The 18,829-nt window shown below is 38.4% G+C and overlaps 2 protein-coding genes across 4 annotated transcripts; one reads left to right on the top strand and one right to left on the bottom strand.

Moving 5' to 3' along the window:
- Window positions 1-208: 208 nt before the first annotated feature.
- LOC102789743 (ras-related protein Rab-19-like) lies at window positions 209-7,205 on the bottom strand. Its single transcript, XM_087830352.1, has 5 exons — window positions 7,100-7,205; window positions 5,301-5,526; window positions 3,177-3,360; window positions 2,342-2,445; window positions 209-2,259 (listed from the first exon to the last, which is right to left on the bottom strand). The coding sequence occupies exons 1-5, from the start codon at window positions 7,108-7,110 to the stop codon at window positions 2,068-2,070; spliced, it is 717 nt and encodes a 238-aa protein (XP_087686478.1). The 5' UTR covers window positions 7,111-7,205; the 3' UTR covers window positions 209-2,067.
- Window positions 7,206-8,104: 899 nt separating this feature from the next.
- Window positions 8,105-15,234, top strand: LOC102798965 (tetraspanin-8-like). Of its 3 annotated transcripts, none has more exons than XM_087830619.1 (9): window positions 8,105-8,308; window positions 8,979-9,044; window positions 9,404-9,517; window positions 9,664-9,738; window positions 9,844-9,942; window positions 12,022-12,108; window positions 13,477-13,536; window positions 13,778-13,861; window positions 13,964-15,234. In XM_087830619.1, the coding sequence occupies exons 1-9, from the start codon at window positions 8,228-8,230 to the stop codon at window positions 14,066-14,068; spliced, it is 771 nt and encodes a 256-aa protein (XP_087686745.1). In that variant the 5' UTR covers window positions 8,105-8,227; the 3' UTR covers window positions 14,069-15,234. The 3 variants fall into 3 exon arrangements, with proteins under 3 accessions (XP_087686745.1, XP_087686744.1, XP_087686743.1); XM_087830618.1 differs by having other exon boundaries at window positions 13,778-13,867; XM_087830617.1 differs by having other exon boundaries at window positions 9,404-9,523.
- The last annotated feature ends 3,595 nt before the right edge of the window (window positions 15,235-18,829 follow it).

Below are 18,829 nucleotides of genomic sequence, written 5' to 3'. Positions count from 1 at the left end.
AAGTTGTTCTTTGCTAAGTTGTCTGTTGCACATAGACACAACACTGGTTTGCCCTTAAACCTATGCCTTTTTAAGCTTGAATGATTCATAGGTCTGTGTTAAATGGCTTGACATAAAAAACAAACAAACACTTTTCTGGTGAGAAACAAGACTGGATTGAAAATGAGTGAAAAAGTACCACTTTAAAATATGGCTTTTAAAAGTCTGGTTCCTTTGAGACAAAATATAAGGAATTGATGAGTGGCTCAACACTTTTGCGCAGTACTGTGTATAACATAAAAAGGAGTCTGGAACAAACAGCACAGTCAGTTAAACCATAATGACATAACAGTCCATTACATTACAGATGACAAAGATTAAGCTAACTAATCAGACAAAACTGACTAAAAGGAAAGGAAGTGAGCACCGATGATGGCAATCTAACTGCTTTTAAACCAGGCTGTGTGCAAAGAAATGATAATCCAAGCAATAATTCAGTCTTAAGGAATAACTCACAGACTGGATCAAGGAGAAAAAAAATACAAAACTCACATGTACTTATAATTTGTTTCTTGTCAGATGCAGCACAATGTTACTGATAAGCGACCAGGCTACACCTGGATGGTCTTTTTAAGCACTGGATAACCAAAACAACAAACACTGATGATCAGCATAGCATATGTTACATTGCTTCAAGGCTGGCGTTTCAGTGAGGTCTGCCAACTTTGCATCCTGGTTTTGACCCTGTCAGCTATGTTTAGAGGAAGTAGTCTTGGCGTGGTTCTGCCTTTAGGCTAATGAGACTTTTTCCTGCCTCCTGGTTTTCATATAAACTTGGTTAATTGTTTTTTAGTGCCCTGACATATGTTCCAAATAACCTTAGTCTTTAAGTCAATAAACAATCAGCCTACCTTATGCACAATGTGTAACAGCACAGTGCCATCTTGTGTTAACTCATAAGGAAGGCACCCATTCAGTACTCATCAGCCCAGCCCTTCTCAGGAAAGTTCACCTATAATCGGCTGGCAACTTAAAAGCAAGTATGAATTACTGTATAAACTATGAACTATATTAATTTCTGGTGAATGTGGCCTTCATAGTCTTAGGATCCCCCTCATTAACACACTAAAACTAAGGACATATGTTGGAAAAAAACCAACCTTCAGAAAATTTCACAAGCGCAGACCATGGTGCATTCAAGGCAGTTTCATTTTTTTCACAAGCATTAAAGCACAACAAAGCGCAACCTCTCACAGACATTTTTAAGCATGTAACATATCATTATCCGTGTATCTTTTGTATCTTAGAAAAAAACAAGGGCTTAAAAATGACATTATTCACAGTGATTTGGCTCATAGCAGACCCCCCTCTGGACTTTTTCAAACACACTGCAGCAGCAGAGGATCACAGCTCATTACAGAGACAACACAAGAGGTCACTTGGGTGAAATACTCAGTCCTCTGAAAGCATTTAGTAACAACATCTAATTGTCTTTCACTGGCTTTTCAAAAACTCTATAAAGACACAAAGAAAAAACTTCAACAAAAAAAAAAAAGAAAGTAAGAAAGAAAAATGGGACTTTTTTGTGTTTAACTGATTGCACATTTGTTGGTGTGATTGTAACTTGTAAAAACAGCCATAATAGCTCTTCAGTTTATAAATGAATTGCTGGATTCATTTTAAGTAGCCTCATGACATCTTGTGGAAATAAAAGGGCATTAAATAGGAGACAAAAGCAGTCCAAGTAATGCTTGACATGAATGAGAAAAGTTTACTGGAACTTTCCCACAACACTGATTACTCCCATCACCACTCTGTTATTCTCTAAATGAAAAGACTGGTCAACTATTTTTCAGGTCAGGTAAGTCACAAAAAAAGTACACTGGTTGTTTTCTTGCTTGTTTTTTTAACGCAATTATTTTCTGATAATTGCCTGAATCCCCTCGATGCATATATTGTTGAATGTTCTTGAGCCTGTGCTCGCCCTTATTCCCACAGTGATGTATCTCCTTCAGTTCTTCAGCTCCATCTTTCTCTTGCTGCCAACATCCAACGTCGGTCCCTTTTCTTGTCCTGTCTGCATTTGTATCAGCAACACGATTTTTTTTCTGGTGTGTGTGTGTTGGCACTTATGGTGCCGTTGATTGGCCGAGAGTTGGCTCGAAGCAGAACTCGAGGCGTGTCCTTGCTCTCGAAGTCTTCGGGCTGCACGTTAAGGCCGTTACGAGACAGCAGCTCTCTGGCCATCAGCATGAAGGCTTCGTCCACATGCTGACTATCCTAGAAAAATATAAAAAAGCTCTATATAACAAGTATCATCAGCATTAAATGGTCACATCTATTTATTATATGCGCGTATTACCTTTGCAGATGTTTCTAGTGCAGCCAAAATGCCTTTTTGTTTTGCCAGATTGCAGGCTTCTTGAAACTGAACCTCTCGTTCCTGCTCCAGGTCACATTTATTACCTAAATGGAGAGAATAAAGACGCTAAGTGATGTACACACAGTGACAATTCTGTTAATATTACCTTGCACCTAATTTACATAATAAAGTCAAACTCTACTCGTGTCCATACAGTACTGTGAGCAGTAACACATGTTAATTTTAAAATGTAGTAAGCAGCAGCAAGACTCCCAAGACACAAATCAAGCTTAATTGGCTAAAGATAGGGCATTAAGTTAGAAAGAACAAAAACAGAGGTGGCTGGGTTGCAAAGTGGCTTGCAGATCGCAGGAACAGACTAAAGTTGTTGTTGAAAATGATACAATTGTATATTTTGCATAAGCAGGCCATGCTAACTACAATATTTTTTTATTTAGTTGAGCTTGGTATCATTTTCACTTAAAAACTTTAAAAAAAAAAGTGCATTTCTTCAGTCAAAGCATACTACTCACCAAGCAGCATTCACTTATTTACACAACGACTGATGCATCCCACCAGTTTTTTGGGGGAATTGGGAAAGACATTCATGATTCAGCCACTGAACATCTGTGTGAACAAGCCTTTCGAACTCCTTGGCCACATCACAGGAGAACGTTTTCACAGTAATCTGTGTAAAAACTGCCAGGAGAAGAGGCTTTTTCGCATTTAAAGGCTATTGTAATCAAATTCCCAGTATTCTTTAGGGCTAACGGCATACCAAGAAATCTTCATTTCCTTAATGCTTTCAGTCGTTATCAGCCCTGTCAGCACTCACCTATGAGGACGAGAACCACATTGGCTGCTCCATATAGCTCCACCTCTTCTATCCAGTGCTTCACTGAGTCAAAAGTTGAACGCCGTGTGATGTCATAGGCAATCACCGCGCCGTGAGCGCTGCGGTAGTAGCTCTGGGTGATCGTACGAAATCTTTCCTGACCTGCCGTGTCCCATACTTGCATCTGCAAGTATGCAATAAATCATATTTAAGAAATTACAGGAGGATGGTATCATAGTAAAGTAAAGAGTATTATTACTATATCGACACAATCATTTCTGGATTAAGGTTCTTGTTCTCAGTGCTCTGTATCAGTGAAGTACTTACTCCAAATAACGGTATCAGGATTTTGGAACATGAAAATTTCCACCTAGTGCAAGGCAGCTCAGTGGATACAGATGTTAATCTTTCAAAATGTGATATGGAGTGCCCCACAGCACGAGTGCTATCTCGATCACCCACCTACACACATAAATGCTCACACAGTTGAGCACTCATTAGTCTTCCCCTGAAGAACAGTCCCCAAGGACCAGACAGACCTTGTTAGTGTGGTAACAACTGTCATAGTAACAAATGAGACTCACCAACCCCACCCCATTTGTTTTAATGCTATGTGATGGTAACACCTAATGCAGATTATAGACATATGCTCAGATCTTTTTTGAGCATAAACTTCTACATGCACATGATGCTGATCAATATAAATCTGCAATGCCTTTAAAACAGGCTAATGCCTCTTTTATGTAGATGTGAACGGCCTCGTTTTGTGACTAAGTAACTCTTTGTAGGGGCTTCAAATACATGCTTTTCTGCTTAATGAACATCATACGAAAAGTCTACCATTTCAATAACAGACGAACCCAACAAAATAATTTATAAGAAAATAATTATAAGTTCCTATTGGTCCATACGACTGGGATATAACTTCTGATCACCAAGATATCCAGATATTTTTAATACCAATAGTCTGAATTATGATGTCTCAGGCTTGCAAAGTTAGATGGTGCTGTAAGACTACTTATGAATTGATTGAATCTTTAAGATGATCCTACACTGTGATTTGCAGATGCTTAAAAACAAACAGGCTAAAGTGAAAAATAGAAAGTTTTCAGAAGATTCAATGCAGCTGAAATGATACCAGTTAACACAGAATCATTAAACATCAACAGCTGAAACTCACCATTTGAAGTTGGACTACTTCCCTTTGCGTGCTTGTTTTTAGAAATAGTTCACATCATTGCTATGCTAACGCACGGATAGTTGTAATATTTCCCCTCGCTTTAAAAAGATGATCTATTAGTTAAGGAGAGAATGCATGCCATGGCTTTATATCATGCAACCATCTGTTTGCCCACCAAACACTGCAGTTACTGTATTTGTGTGTTTGTCTTGAATGACATACTGTTTCTTCCCCTGTGATTGATGAAGTTAGCAATTAGGGGAACAAAAAGGAGGCATTAAAAAGTCACACTACCATGTCTGTGTTTACTGATCAGTGCAGATAGTGAATGAACATGTATTATATATAAAGCCACAACTTAACTGTAAGAATAAGGAGCTAGATGTATTTATCCAAGTAGGCATTCAGACCAGAAGTATATCACAGCAATCATGATCCACCCAAACAATTAGTTCCTTTTTTTGTGTGTAATGACAGCACAGAGAAGTTTATTTTTACTCATACAAAAGGTCAAGCAGAGAAACCTGAACTACAGGTCCGTCGTGTGAGTGGCTGGCGTGACCCGTTTACAACTCAGCATACAGTAACTCGCACTGTAACCGAACGACTCCCCATTGTTATGTCATTTACTGAGAAACTGAGAGAAGTTCATCACATCTGCACATTTAAAAGAACTATTGTTCCATTCATCCAGGTTCCTCACTCCTCATGACATGAGCAGACCTGTCCTAAATGATATATTTAATCTAATCAACAGCATATGGACCGGGTAAAGTAACTTAAAATAGATGTATTAACTAGTACATTAACTAGTAAGCTAGAAACTTAACTTGGATTTTTTTAGCCTAACTTAATCCTCAGAAAAGGAAAAACCCAAACTCTCTCCCGCAAACGCTACCAACTGCCTTTCACACACACACACACGCACATTACGGGGAACTCACCTTCACCTTCTTCCCCTCAATGTTCAGAGTCCGTACAGTGAAATCTACTCCGATGGTGTTCTGCTGTTTCTCTGAGAAAATCCCAGACTTGAAATTCTGAATCACGCAGGTCTTCCCCACATTTGAGTCTCCAATAAGGATTAACTTAAACAGGAAGTCAAAAGTATCATCATGTTCAGGTGCTGGCATCTCCATGAGGAAGTCACAGCAGAGTGTGTGTCTTTTCCTGGGAATAAATGGAAGGAAATGATCCCTCCAGTACTGTAGATCGCTAGGAATGGGTTTTCTTTGAGGGTAAGAGACGCTGGGTTATCTTTGAATTTGAATCAAGACACAGTCACAAGAAGGAATATGGATATCAAACTTGTGGTGTGTTCAAAGTTTCAACAGGGAACAACTGAAAAAATGCCCTGGTTCCTTCTTCTTCTAACAAAATCTACAGTTGGTAAGCAGGCTAGATTTTACATCAGCAGAGTAGGTTTAGGTAAATATGGCCTGCAAAACCAGTTTAAGGCTGGTGGAAGGTTTGTCAAGATAGAGAGCAGTTCAAAGGTTAAAAAAGCTTCAGACAATCCATCCAGTCATTCAAAAAAATTTCCCAATAAGTCTGCATTTCTTCTGTTTTTAGTTCAGTCTGCCCCTCTTGTGTTCTTTCAAACAAAACCGTCTCAGTTCTGCTTTTCTTTTCAGCTCCTTCTCAGGTGTTGACCCACTTTTTAGCCCCCAGCAAAAAACAGCACACGGTCTGTTGCCCCTTTGCACAGGTTCTGGCTGTCGCAGCAAAGGAGAAATTCCTCAAAATAAGAATTTTTAAAGATGTGTGTCTGTAATCCAGGTTGTCTAATCCACCTGCTGCTCTTTCACACACGTGTCACTGTGTTTCCTCCACCTGACTCTCTCCCTCCCTTTTATTTTCTTCCCTCACCAGTTCTTCCTGTTTTCTTTTACGCTGTTTAGAGCGCCTGTCGTAACAATAGAAACCTGCTCTACCTGCTTTTCGCAAGTAACCCAGCCCAGCATCATTGTTGGATCCTGGGAAATGGAGTCTGTTGACCACCTACACACACAATATGTCTGCTGAAAATCAGAGAATATTGCATTATTGAAACTAAGCATATTTGTTTAAGTATTATACTTGAACTCAAAGCTATTTACATTTTAGGTGCATATGGTGATGGGAAAGAGAAAGTGCACTCTGTCACTTTTAAGATTTTGCATATTAGGACATAGTAAAAATATCGGCCTTACTAGTTTCTAAGAATTTTTAGGAAAAACTAAACAAAAATCCAAGAAATGTGTGAAAAACTGAGAATATTCAATTATTCAGTAGCTTGAAGCACCAACTTTAGTAGCAATTACTGTGACATCATCAGCCTTTGTCCCAATTCTTTTTACTGTATAAGTTTCAGTTTGCTAATTTATGCACAGCTCTCTTAAGGTCTTGCCTTAAAAAAAAGTTGAGGTAGACATTTTGACTTCGATTGGGACATTGCAGCATCCTTTTCAGCCATTCTGTTGTAGATTTGACGCTGTGCTTGGAATCATCAAATCAAATCAAATCAATTTATTTATAGAGCACTCTTCACAGGATAAAAACCACAAAGTGCTTCGCAGTAATATAAAACAGAAATACATAAAATACATTAATAAACAAACATACAGCACAAATCAAATTAAAGGCCAATCTAAATAAATGAGTCTTAAGCTGCTTTTTAAAAGAATAAATACAATCAAGGCAACGTAATGATGGAGGGAGAGCATTTCACAACCTCGGGGCACCGCTCTAAAAGATCTATCACCTCATGGTCATGATGTATGACCCCTTTTCAGCCAAGCTTTAGCCATCAGATGGATGTCCTCACATATGACTGTAGATGCACAGAGGAATTCACATTTAGCTCAGTGGCTGCAAAATAAGCCCACAGGTGTACTCAAAATGTGTACTTTCAAAAACTGCATCTGCAATTTACTTTCATTTTTGTTCAATAAATAATGACATGGTGTAATGCCATGTCTCACAGTTCATCTCAGACTGTATTTTCATAGTTAAAGACCACAAAAAACGACCATTTAAGGACCACATAACTTTGAATTGTATCCCAACACATAAAACCTTAGAAGTGATAGAGGGTGTACTTTCGTTTTGTCATTTTTTTAGGTGAAATACAGCATTTTTGTTTTACATTTTGCTGTTGCATGTGAATACACAGAATAGTGGGAAACATTCTGTTCTGTTCAACAGCTAAATCTAAAATCATGTAAGAAGCTTTTTATATGATTATCGCTGCGAAGTCTTGATTTAAAAAAGCTATAGCTAAAACTAAACTGTATTTTAAATTTTAAATAAATACATCTTACAATGCATAATGTTCTCTGCGTGCATAATCCAAAACTACCTGTAAGCTATGTTAGCCCATTAGAATGGCTCATTGCAGGTTAACAAAGCAGCAAATAAAGCAAATACACAATTGCAAGCGCACATTATGAATCATGTGTATGCAAATATTAGTTATGATTAAGCTAAGAGAGTGTTTAAACCCTAAACCATCCCTTTTAAAATAAATATATACATTTGTATGCCTATATGGAGTCAGCAAACCTGGCACATTATAGTCATGCACAGATTAGCATTTGATAAATAAATTAGCCTGTCTTACTGAGTTTTGTTCAGAGGATATGAGCGCTTCCTTCCTTGATGCTAGCTGTGGCCATGTGGCAAGAGCCACTCTGCCTTTAACCGCGACTCCCGGATTCCAATATTTCCGAATGCACCTGAAAGCGGCACAGACCCCTCATCCAGCACATCACAGTGACGTCCTGTGCGGATACAGCAGACAGATGCCCTGACTGCTACGGTCCCAGGTCTACATCCGTAACGTTTTCTCCATGTAAAAGGGCGTTTTAAAGCCCGGGGGAGCAGCAGCAGAATGCAGCGGAGCGCGGTGGTCGTGGTGGCGGATAAAACGAGCTTGAAAAGGCCGTTTATTTTCGCAAATTCAGTCCATATGGTAGGAATTTTAAATCAATGCATTTAAAGCCCAGGGGCCTGTTTGATATCTTTTTATAAGGTTAAGTAGTTCATTTGTTGTCGTGTTCCCACTCAGATCAATGAATCTAAACCAAACAATTCTGTTTTGTCAGTATACCACGCGTATCGCGTGTAGTGTACTGCAGTGTTTGCTGTATGGTTCTTCCAATGTGTTTTTAAGGTTATACACTAAGAAGTCATCAGAAATGGGGGTGAAATGGCCATTGTGATGAATTTCTGCCTTAGTATAAGGACACCCATCCTTTTCCGTCCATCCTCACCCCAGCATCTTCCCTTCAAATCACATCTGCAGTATTCTCACATTGGTAATGTTTACAGTGTTCTGTGTTTTCCCAGCTGAGTCACATGTAAAGGCCTTCTGTTTTGCTGTGCTGTTACCTTGCTGTTCAGTACTTCTGCCTTCCATCTGCACTCAAAGGAGCTGCTGCTCCTTTAAGAAGTGACACCCATGATTTAAGCCCTAAACTGAGAGTCTTTGCAGTTCCACATTCCCCGAGCTGCAAAACAAGCAGACCTATTCTTAACCTCAAATATTTATTTCATTTAACCTTACACCCTGCATTGTGACATCCTCTTAACTCAAAGCTGTTTGCACACTTAACAAATGTTTGCGTTCTTCCTCTCCAAAGGCGCTGTGCTTCTTCTTGCTGACAATGACAGTGGCTTATCATCGAGATATCTTACAAACTGGAAAAGTAAGACCGACTTCTCATGGTTTTGGGGTTTGGAAAAAATAGTTTCAGATGTGCGCATTTATTGAAGGTGGCAATAATGCTTGTCAGGCTTCAGTGGAGACAACTGGGGATTTATACAAGAGGTCTCATCTGTGTCCTTGAGGAAGACGGAGAATAATCCTCATGCTCAGTGCACATCTTCTGAATGCAAGCATGACTGTTAACCTCAAACAAACCTTAAAAGTGAATGTTAAGTGTAGGCGAAATTCAGGTCGGGTGAAATCTTTCACAAATGTTTGATTCAAGGCTTATTCATTACATAAAACTGACAAGTTCAGTCGGTGTATCATTTTAACACCATTGTGGTTTTTCCTCTTCAGATGGTGTCTACTGTTTCCGTAGTGATGTTGTACGTGATAGAGATTGGCTGCCTGCTGCTCTCGGTGCTCGGCGTGTTCGGAGCCTTCAAAGAAAAGAGATGGTGTTTTATTCTGGTAAAAGTGTGTTTGTGTTGCTGCTGCGCATGCGGGTCAAATCTATGTCAAATAACAAAGCTCGACTCATTCATTATTCTTGTTTTAGATTTCGTTCATTCGATTTCTTTGTCACTAAAACTTTCACCGATTTTGTTTGTGTGCAGTATGCAGCTGGGATGGCAGCAGCCAGTCAAACAATAATTGTTAAGGCAGCACTAAGTTACCAAGATATTTATGAGGTATGGCATTATGTGAAGGCCCTGCAGTAAAATGTCACCTAAAGCTGCTAAAAAAGCTTTTGCTGTGGTCTTAATATGCTAAGAGAAGATTTTAATTCTCCTCAGAAACGTGTGGTCAATGAAGAGTCCAAGCTGCTGTCCATGATGCCACTCACTACAACAAGCCAAGCCAACAAGACATGGCTGTATCATATTCAGCAAGAAGTAAGCAGAAGTTACTTATACAGTGGGGGAAATGATTATTTGATCCCCTGCTGAATTTGTAAGTTTGCCCATACAAATGGACAGCCTTCTAATTAGTACCTTGAGGCAACTGTTGTTGTTGTTGTTGTTGTTGTTGGCACTATATAAATAAAATCGAATTGAACTGATTTTGACGATAGTTTCATTTTACATAAAAGTGATAACTTGATTTGCATGTCATTGACTTGGTGGTGAAGCCCTTGTTGGCAAGCACAGTAATAAGATGTTTCTTGTAGTTGGTCACCAGGTTTGCACACATCTAAGGAGGGGCTTTGACCCACTTCTCTTTACAGAAACTCTCTAAATCCTTCAAGTTCCTGCTTCAGCTCCTTTGACATTTTTTCTATAGGACTGAGATTTGGAGACTGGGTAGGCATTAATGAGCTTCTTCTCTATGCACTCCTTTGATTCGTCTTAGCATGTTTTGGGTCATTGTCATGCTGGAAGATCCATCCATGACGCATCTACTTTGTTCTGTCTGTCTAACGGAAGACGTACATTCAACGGTACACTGCCCCATCTGTTGATCCATCCTGTACCCTTAGCAGAAAAACACCCACAAAGCATAATGTTCCCAACTCTGTGCCTAACTTTGGGAAGGTGTTCGTTGAGTCTGTGCAGGTCTACAATGTTGTCTCTGACATCCTTTGCAAGCTCTTTGGTGTTTCCCACGGTAGTGGAGAGGTTTGAATGCAAGAAACGGATTCTGTGGACAGCTGGGATTCACACACATAACTTTGAGATCAGGAGTATCTGCAATCGATTGACCGATTGCGAAACAGCAAGTCTGTGCGAACCAGAATTCTGGCTGGGCTAGAGGCGATCAAATACTTATTTCACTCATTTACATGCAAATCATTTAAAAACTTTTATGCACTGTGTTTTTTCTGGCTTTCTGGTCTGCCACCAATAAAATGAAACAGTATATTAAACAGTTTATTTCTTCGTAAGTGAGCAAACCTATCATTTCAGCAGGGAATCAAATAACTATTTCCCCCATGTTAGGGCCAAGTTTTTAATACTATGTGTTTAAGTTCTCCAGTACAAACATCTCAAACACCTTGGCGATACAACCTTGGTTCTCTGTGGTAACTGTTACACAGACCATTATATACTTGCTTATTCCCTTTAGAAACAAACTGAAGAAACTGAAGTTCAGGCTCCCTGCTAGCTCCCAAACCCAGTATATTCCGCTGTAATATAAAATAGAATTTGATTGGCCATTTATCCATTTTCTTACACTTATCCTTATATCTGCGGGCAGTGTGCAGCCTATTCCAGCTACCATAGAGCAAGAGGCGTGGGTCACCCTGGTAGACCTTTTGTTGTATTTCATTCCAATTTGGCTGATAAGTTTTACTAGTTATAGAAACTATAATGTAACATTATGATAAAGGTCATGACTTTTTTGCCCTGTTTGTTTCAGCCAGCTTTTAGCAACTCTTAAATCTACAGTATGTTAGGATACTCTGACATAAACGTATGTTTTATGTTAAAAACACTAACCTCTTTTTGAGTACTGAAAAGATCCAAAGTGTGTCTGCCTCTGCTAACTGCTGACTTTTGCCTTTTTTGTATACAGCTAGCATAGTGCAGCTGTGCTAGCTAAACTTTGCTAGTGTGAAAGTGCTTTGTTGTCAATCATGCACGCCAGAAACATCTGCTATTAATCACCACTGATCACTCTTGAGTGTTGTTTGGTTTTGTTTTTTTTAATTTGGCTACCCCAGGAAGGAAATGTTGAGTTGCATGCATTATGCTTAAACAAAAGAATAGGCCCATTACAGTAGCGATGTTCAGGCCCGTTGCTTTAATGACAATACTCTCCCTCTGACGCCAAGAGCCTTCCTGAAACTCGTATCTTTGAAATAAACACAAGTCTGTAGTGAAGGTTTCCAAATCCAAACCGAACTAAAGGTCAGAAATCAGTGCTACACCTTGTGTTAATGAAACTTTAAAGAACTGTTGCAACTTTTTACTAAATGATACAAGAAATAATTACTGCTGGACCTGTTTTGAACCTTTGTGTTTCACCTCCAGCTGGAATGCTGCGGTCTCGTTGAAGGTTACAAAGACTGGGGCTCTTCCATCCCTTCATCCTGTAACTGCCAATATCCAGGAAAATGCGTGAGTGTCTTTCTTTTATAAGAACAGTGGTCATTATGTTCATCTCTAGTCCTGTAACCACACATTGTCCTCTAGAAACTGCGGAACCAATGACATATTTAAATTAGCAGTTTCACTGGTGAAACTTGAAGACACAATTGGTTTTCCCCATAGCAAGTGCCAGTGTAATTTGAGTCCAAGTAAAGCAGTTTTTTCATTTAAATATCCAACTAGCAATACGATGAATGTAGTTATTTATTCCTCTTTGACTCTGTGTATAGCTTAAGTTGTCTTGGATTGAGGTTAACTAGTTGTTGTTTATCCACAGACCAAAGTAGAACTCATACAGTTTTAATGGAATACTGCATTTGAGATATTTCTGAAAAAGATTCAGGCATACCTAAATAAAAAATCTAAATGGAAACTAAAGTTGAATGTAATCTACACTGTAAACCCAAATGTAAAAGGAATATAGTTAATAGTAAAAAAGTAAGTGCTATTTAGTCCTCTCAGCACATCATGCAAGTACGTACACATTTGGGTTATTTATTTCAACCATTTTTTGTCAAAGTCAGACATTTATGTTTATGATTTCGTTAACCTTTCTGTAATTTGTAGCATGAATTTGACTCTGAAACGCTGCAAATCTGTTGGCTCACTTTAAAAAATATCCCGATTGCCCGCATGCGTGTTGTGGCTCCCCTGCGGCACTCTGAAAGGGAATCTAAATACATATTTAATGAGATCAGCTGCAAAAATAACTGTGTCCATGGGCCAGATTCACTAACACAGCACCACAGTGAAACCCTCTTTAGGCTTTAAAAAGCTGTTGTCAGGATTTAACAAAGGGGTGCAGTGTCAGTTTTCTGACTGAAACGCAGAGAAAGATGTTTTGGTGGTTGGCCTTACTGTATATGTATTAGTAGGAATTTCCCTATCACTGCACAAAGTTTTGGAAGGAGAATATGAATCTTGCATATTGGATTTATTAACTTTTGTAGCATGCAGTGCAATGTTAAATTTAATGCTGAAAAAAACATGTGTTATTTTGGGCGTGTGAGTTGTGATAGTTGGGAATGAGAAGGAGAAATGTTATCAGAAAGAGCGTGTAACGGTGATGTGTGGACGACTTGAAGCCATGAGAGCAGTATAACCTAGAAGTAGAACCTAGTTAATTCTAAACTTAAATCATCTTATGTTTTTGGGGGGTTTTTTTAGTTCTGGGTTTCAGTGTAGCTTCATCAGCATGAGAGTGTGTTGTGCTGATCAGCAGGCAATAGCAAGAAAATCTGAAAGGAACAATCAACGCCGGGCACAGCTAAAACCAAAACTGGTGAAATTGTCCTCAATTTGTTGCATTGTGCAGTGAGATTTTGTACTCTTCGACAGATTCGCCTACGAGGCAGCGCCACACTCGGGGCTCCAAAGAACCACTATGTTTATCAAGAGGTAAAAAGAAAATTCTTAAAAACAAAAAAAATATTGATTCCTTGTAGACTTTCTTTCTGATTTTTAAATTCAGGCAAAGTTTTTTAACCCCTGCACAGTGAATCATCACCACTTTGCTGGAGGTGTCCTTCCTGCACAGTATACTTAAAGTATAATGATATAATCTTGTTATCTGGCACAGATGAAGACGAAACTAACTATGCTCCCCTACCCGCCTGTACTTTCACTTTTTCGTTCACAGCCTTGCCTTCCAATTTACGTTTCCGAGCTGAAGCTTGCATTCTCGTTGTCGATGGGTATACAGTTTGGAAGCGGAGTGTTTTGGGTATGTGTATGTGGTTTTTATATATATATATTGTTATATGTTGGTGAAAAGCATCTTGAAATATTTTCCTTGTGCTAACTTTTCTTTTCTTTTCTATTCCAGGTTATTTTACTTGTAATGAGCATCAAGTTGATGGACCAGATCAGAAGGAAACAGGACTTTATGGCTCTTCTCGAATCAAACAGATACGTTCCCGGTGCTTTCTAGCCCCCTGCTGTTTTAATACACGCATCCTAATTTCCATAACCTGGCTATCTTATCATTTCTCTGTGTTGATGTTTAAATGCATGTCTAAAAGTAATCTACTTGCGCACAGTAGATAAGATTTAAATGACTCGTCTGCCTTACTGCTGTAAAAAAAAAAATTAAAAAAGGAGAGAGAGAGAAAAAAGTGCAATTTAATGACATTAATCAATCTGAACTAGTTATCACATTTTCTTACGCTTTTTTTTCTGGCTTTTTGTTCTGTACATTAAGACTTTGGATATATATCAGTGAGGCTTTCAAAAGGCAGATATTAATCTAATAATAATTAATCTGCTTCGATGTTTTATTGAAAGCTTGCCTCACTGAAGCCAACTGTAAGTTCTGAGTTTTGACGTATGTACCTCAAGTCAAGATGGCGTAATGAAACACGAATACTTGTCTTAAGCACACATTGACTTTTAAGCATTAGAGCAACTAATAATCTTTTCAAAATAATATTAATAAGCTTTATGTAGCAGCTTTTTTAAACACTGTTTACAAAGTGCTTTGATTCAGTTATTCGTTTAGCCATGCATATTACTGCATAATCAGGTGAGACAAGGGAATGATTCACATGTCTCTGGGACGGCAGAATGTTTTGATGCCTTGTTATGCACACTGAATATCTGAAACCTTATCACTGATTTCAGTTTTTCTTAAAGCACATATAAAAATTCGACCTTGTGTGATCACGCCCAGCAGAGAGGAGCGGGTGAGGAGGAGGAGGAGAGGGGATTCTATTTTGTTGCACATACAGTAGACACGCAGTAAAATCTTTGATTTGAAGGTTTTGCACGGATGTTGGCAAGGCCGCTGCAAAGAGGTTGTGAGAGGCTCTTGTAGGAAAATGTGCCACCCAATTTCTTGCAGAGACTGTAACGCCCCAACTGATGCAACTCTCACCAAAGAAGCCTTTATGCCACGCCGCGTCTACTTTAACTTGCTGCATGAGCTGCCTGCTGTTGAAACGTCTACTCGACTCATATATTGTCAAATTAATTTAATCTGAAGCAGCAGATCCAGTGTCTACCTGTGCACTTTAACCATTATTGCCTAATATACACGTTCTGGCAACGTATGGTGTCTTTGTTTCTGTCACACACTGTTTTTGTTTTTTATTTGCATGACATGATGTAATATTTTGTAAATAGAATGAATAAAACAAGTTTTGTCTTTTTTTTACGTCTTCATTTTATTTTGTTTTCTTACGAAACTGAAACAGCCCGTCCTCTTAATGACGCTAACAGCTCGGTTAACCCAGCAGCAGATGTTGAGGAAAGTAAATGATGGTTGTATGCATTTTAAATTTAATAAATTTTGGCAGCTGGCCTAAATGATACAGCACAGTGAAAAAAAAGGCACCTCATACTAAACACCAGTATATAACAAACACGTCGTATTAAAAAAATGAACACAAAGTAGAAATGTAAAACTTGAAATACAAAAAAAAGTAAAAAAAAAACAACAAAACAACAAAAAACATCGACAAACCAAATTTTACACAGTATAAAAAAATTAAAAGCTACCGAATCATCAAGTATTAAAACAATTCACACATGATATTCAGTTTGTTTTCGATATACGTTTAGTTATATTAGCTTTAAACAGTGCATTTTCACTCCGTGTTGATATCCCAGATCAATAATCTCAATCAACTGAGTTGAAATTCAGAAAGTCATAATAAAGCAGTCCATAATGCAGTTGTAGGATATGATATATTAAATATAACCAATTATCATAAATATATTTATTATTTAGCATTCTTAAATAATGGCCATCACTGCTGGAAGCATCAGAACTAGCAAAGACATCGGAAGTGGTCTGGAGGCTCTGTGAGGGTGGTGTAGTTGCCTGCTTTTGCCTCTGCACCTTAGTACACTACCGAGGTGTCTCTGTTTCGATTCAGCTGGCACAAGATGGCTCTACACAACACGAGGGACTACATCTACAGGAAAGTGAAAGAAAGATTGTTTATTTTACTTCCTGTTCATCTTCTGTTGTTTCTTGAGTTGCTTTGAGTCCTCTTGCAATTTTAGAAAGAGACTGAGGAGGGCAGAAAAGCAAAAGAAAACAGACACTTGCTCGCCTCTGGTTTCTTTAAACTCCATTTTTCTGGTCTTTTATGCTAAATTAGTAGATTGCGACTGTACTTACCCACAATAATAAAAAATCCCAGTAACGTGCCCAAAAAAAACTTAAATCCATGCATGAGGATTTCAACAAGGTACGTAAGGCATCCCTGAAACAGGAAAGGGTTAATAGGATACATATTTTCTAAAGAGGAAACAAACAATTTGCATCTCAGTTGAAAAGATAAGTTCATGTATACTGCTGATTAACATGGCCTACAAAATTGCCATTGTTGGCTATGTGTGATGTAGTAAAGTAGTAGTAACACCATAATGCAATATTGATCAACATCTATTGCTGTTGATAGACTACTCCAGTACCCCTGTTACCTCTTTCAGTTTGTGGTCAGAAAACATAAACAAAGTGAATACCAGAACCACCAAACTGATCACCTGTGAAAACTGTAGCACACAGTTCATTACTTTCAAGGCTTTAACACATTTCCTAAAGGTTTATGAGTCACAAATAATTTCTTCAAACACCTTAACCTAATTATAATAATGTTTTAAAAAAAATGCATATATTCAGTTACAATTGCAATGATTAATTCTGCTTAATAGAATTAACTGAAAGGGTCTAAAAACAAACACTTACTGCAATCAGACTTATCACCACAATGTAACTCCGTTTCAAGTAGACGTTCACTTTTCCCATTTTTGCTTCTCCTGAACTCACGGCACAAATGAATGCTTCTTCCGTTTGCTGTAAAGAACAGAAAGTTCACTGGTCACAGAGTGAGAAGAAGCCCCCAATATTCTTAGCTCCCCATCTGAAAACCATAGTAAGAATATGGTTTGGTGGAATTGAAGAGATGATGTGATGACGAGAGATTTGTTCATTTATTTATTCTTTTAATGAATGGCTCTGGCCTGGTGTCTGGTTTTCTTCTACCTCAGGCATACAAAGTCTCTTCTCTACAGTAACTGCTCTCTAAGATGCATAAATAAAACACACAGAGGGTATGGCCCCGGGCTGGGTTTCAATGATTGATTTTCAGATTAAAATTGATTCTAGCTTGAATAACGTGATGATTCCTAAAAATCCTGAATCGAGTTTTAAATATAAATGTATTTTGCCAGAAACAGCAGAAACTCAGGGTAAAGCTTTCATTTCAACAACCACCAAACAGCAAAAACAGTAAATGAGAGCAGATAAACGGATTCCACACAAAGACGTAAACACAAAGTGAAAAATATATTGATAAATATCCTCATTAATTAAGACAGCCTCATTTCTGCTTTTCAATATCGACGAAATCGTGAATCGGAATCGAACCAATTATAGAAATCAGAGACGATACTCAGCCCTAGTGAACACTGCTGCTAAAAATTGTAACTGGTTATTTGATAACAGGTGGAGATCACTTCAGTCATGTAACTCCATCACCCATTATGACCACTATGTACAGTTTCATCATCATGGGGGAGAAAATGAGCTGCACATGATCATACAGCTCCTTACATGTTAATGTAAGAGAAGGTTGAGGGTGATCCAGAGTAAGAGTCCATTGAAATATTTGTGTCACCTCTAAAAGTTTCCCTGTAATAAAAAAAAAAAATACACAATATCAAAAATACAGTACTACAATTTTATTTAGTTGGGGATAAGGTCAGGTTGAACACAAATGTACTGTATAGTGAGAAGACAATGCTTCGGAAATATATTGTTAACTCTTACAGAATTTGTAAAAAAAAACTTTTTGTAATTTTCATTGTAAAGTGTAAGAATTATAGATTTATTTATTTTGAAAGCAGCTGTCTCACAGTCTTGTATAGACATCCAATGCGTCCATCCATTTTTATCTAATCAACAAAAGCTAAAAGTAATTATATTTACTCTGTATTTTTATTTCATGATCATGTCTTTATAACATTTTTATTTATTTTTCCAAATTGTAACTTTTTTCAAGTCTGGTGAGAGATGGACTGGAAGATTGCCTCTTCAGAGTCAGCAGCCTCAAACTGAATGTGCCTGGCTGCTACTGCCCTCTGCTGGCAGTGCCAAACAACCTCAGGTACCAGCTGAGTGCAGAGAGGAAGAGCGACACCATCTGCTTGAGAAAGATCATGAAGATAAGACACAAGACGGTGTGTTTTCCAGGGCTTTCTTTCTGACTCTGCATTCTGCCTCATACTTCCAAAAATGTCATGAATTCGGGGGAATTTTCCATTTCCCCTCTTTTTCATTTTTTCTTGGCTTTTATCTATTTAATAATATAATCTGTTTTTCCCTTCTAGCTGCATTAAGTGCGTTATGCTGAATGTTTCTTCCAAACATGTGTAACACTGATAGCTCATCTACATAAGTCACATTTGGAAACATAAAATCGACATCTTCAGTGGGATTTCTTTCCAGAAGGGTGATCCATGCCCACAAGTGTCCAGTTTTGTCATCCTGGTATGTTAATCTTTATTGTAGATGCAGTCATCATCATGACTCTAGACCGTCACCAACTGTCTGCCATCTATAATCCAGTTTTGAGTTCCCTCCCCAGACGCCTTAATGCCCACTCACATCCCGGGCCATCTGACCTCAGGAATTCGCATGATAAGGTGGGGCCAGGTTTCACAATGAGCTCACCCGAAACCCTGG

Source organism: Neolamprologus brichardi, chromosome 17, assembly GCF_056152115.1.
Source record: "Neolamprologus brichardi isolate AB-2024 chromosome 17, ASM5615211v1, whole genome shotgun sequence".
Taxonomy (NCBI): Eukaryota; Metazoa; Chordata; class Actinopteri; order Cichliformes; family Cichlidae; genus Neolamprologus; species Neolamprologus brichardi.
The sequence above is the reverse complement of the archived record's forward strand: the minus strand, read 5'-3'. Positions and strand labels throughout refer to the sequence as shown.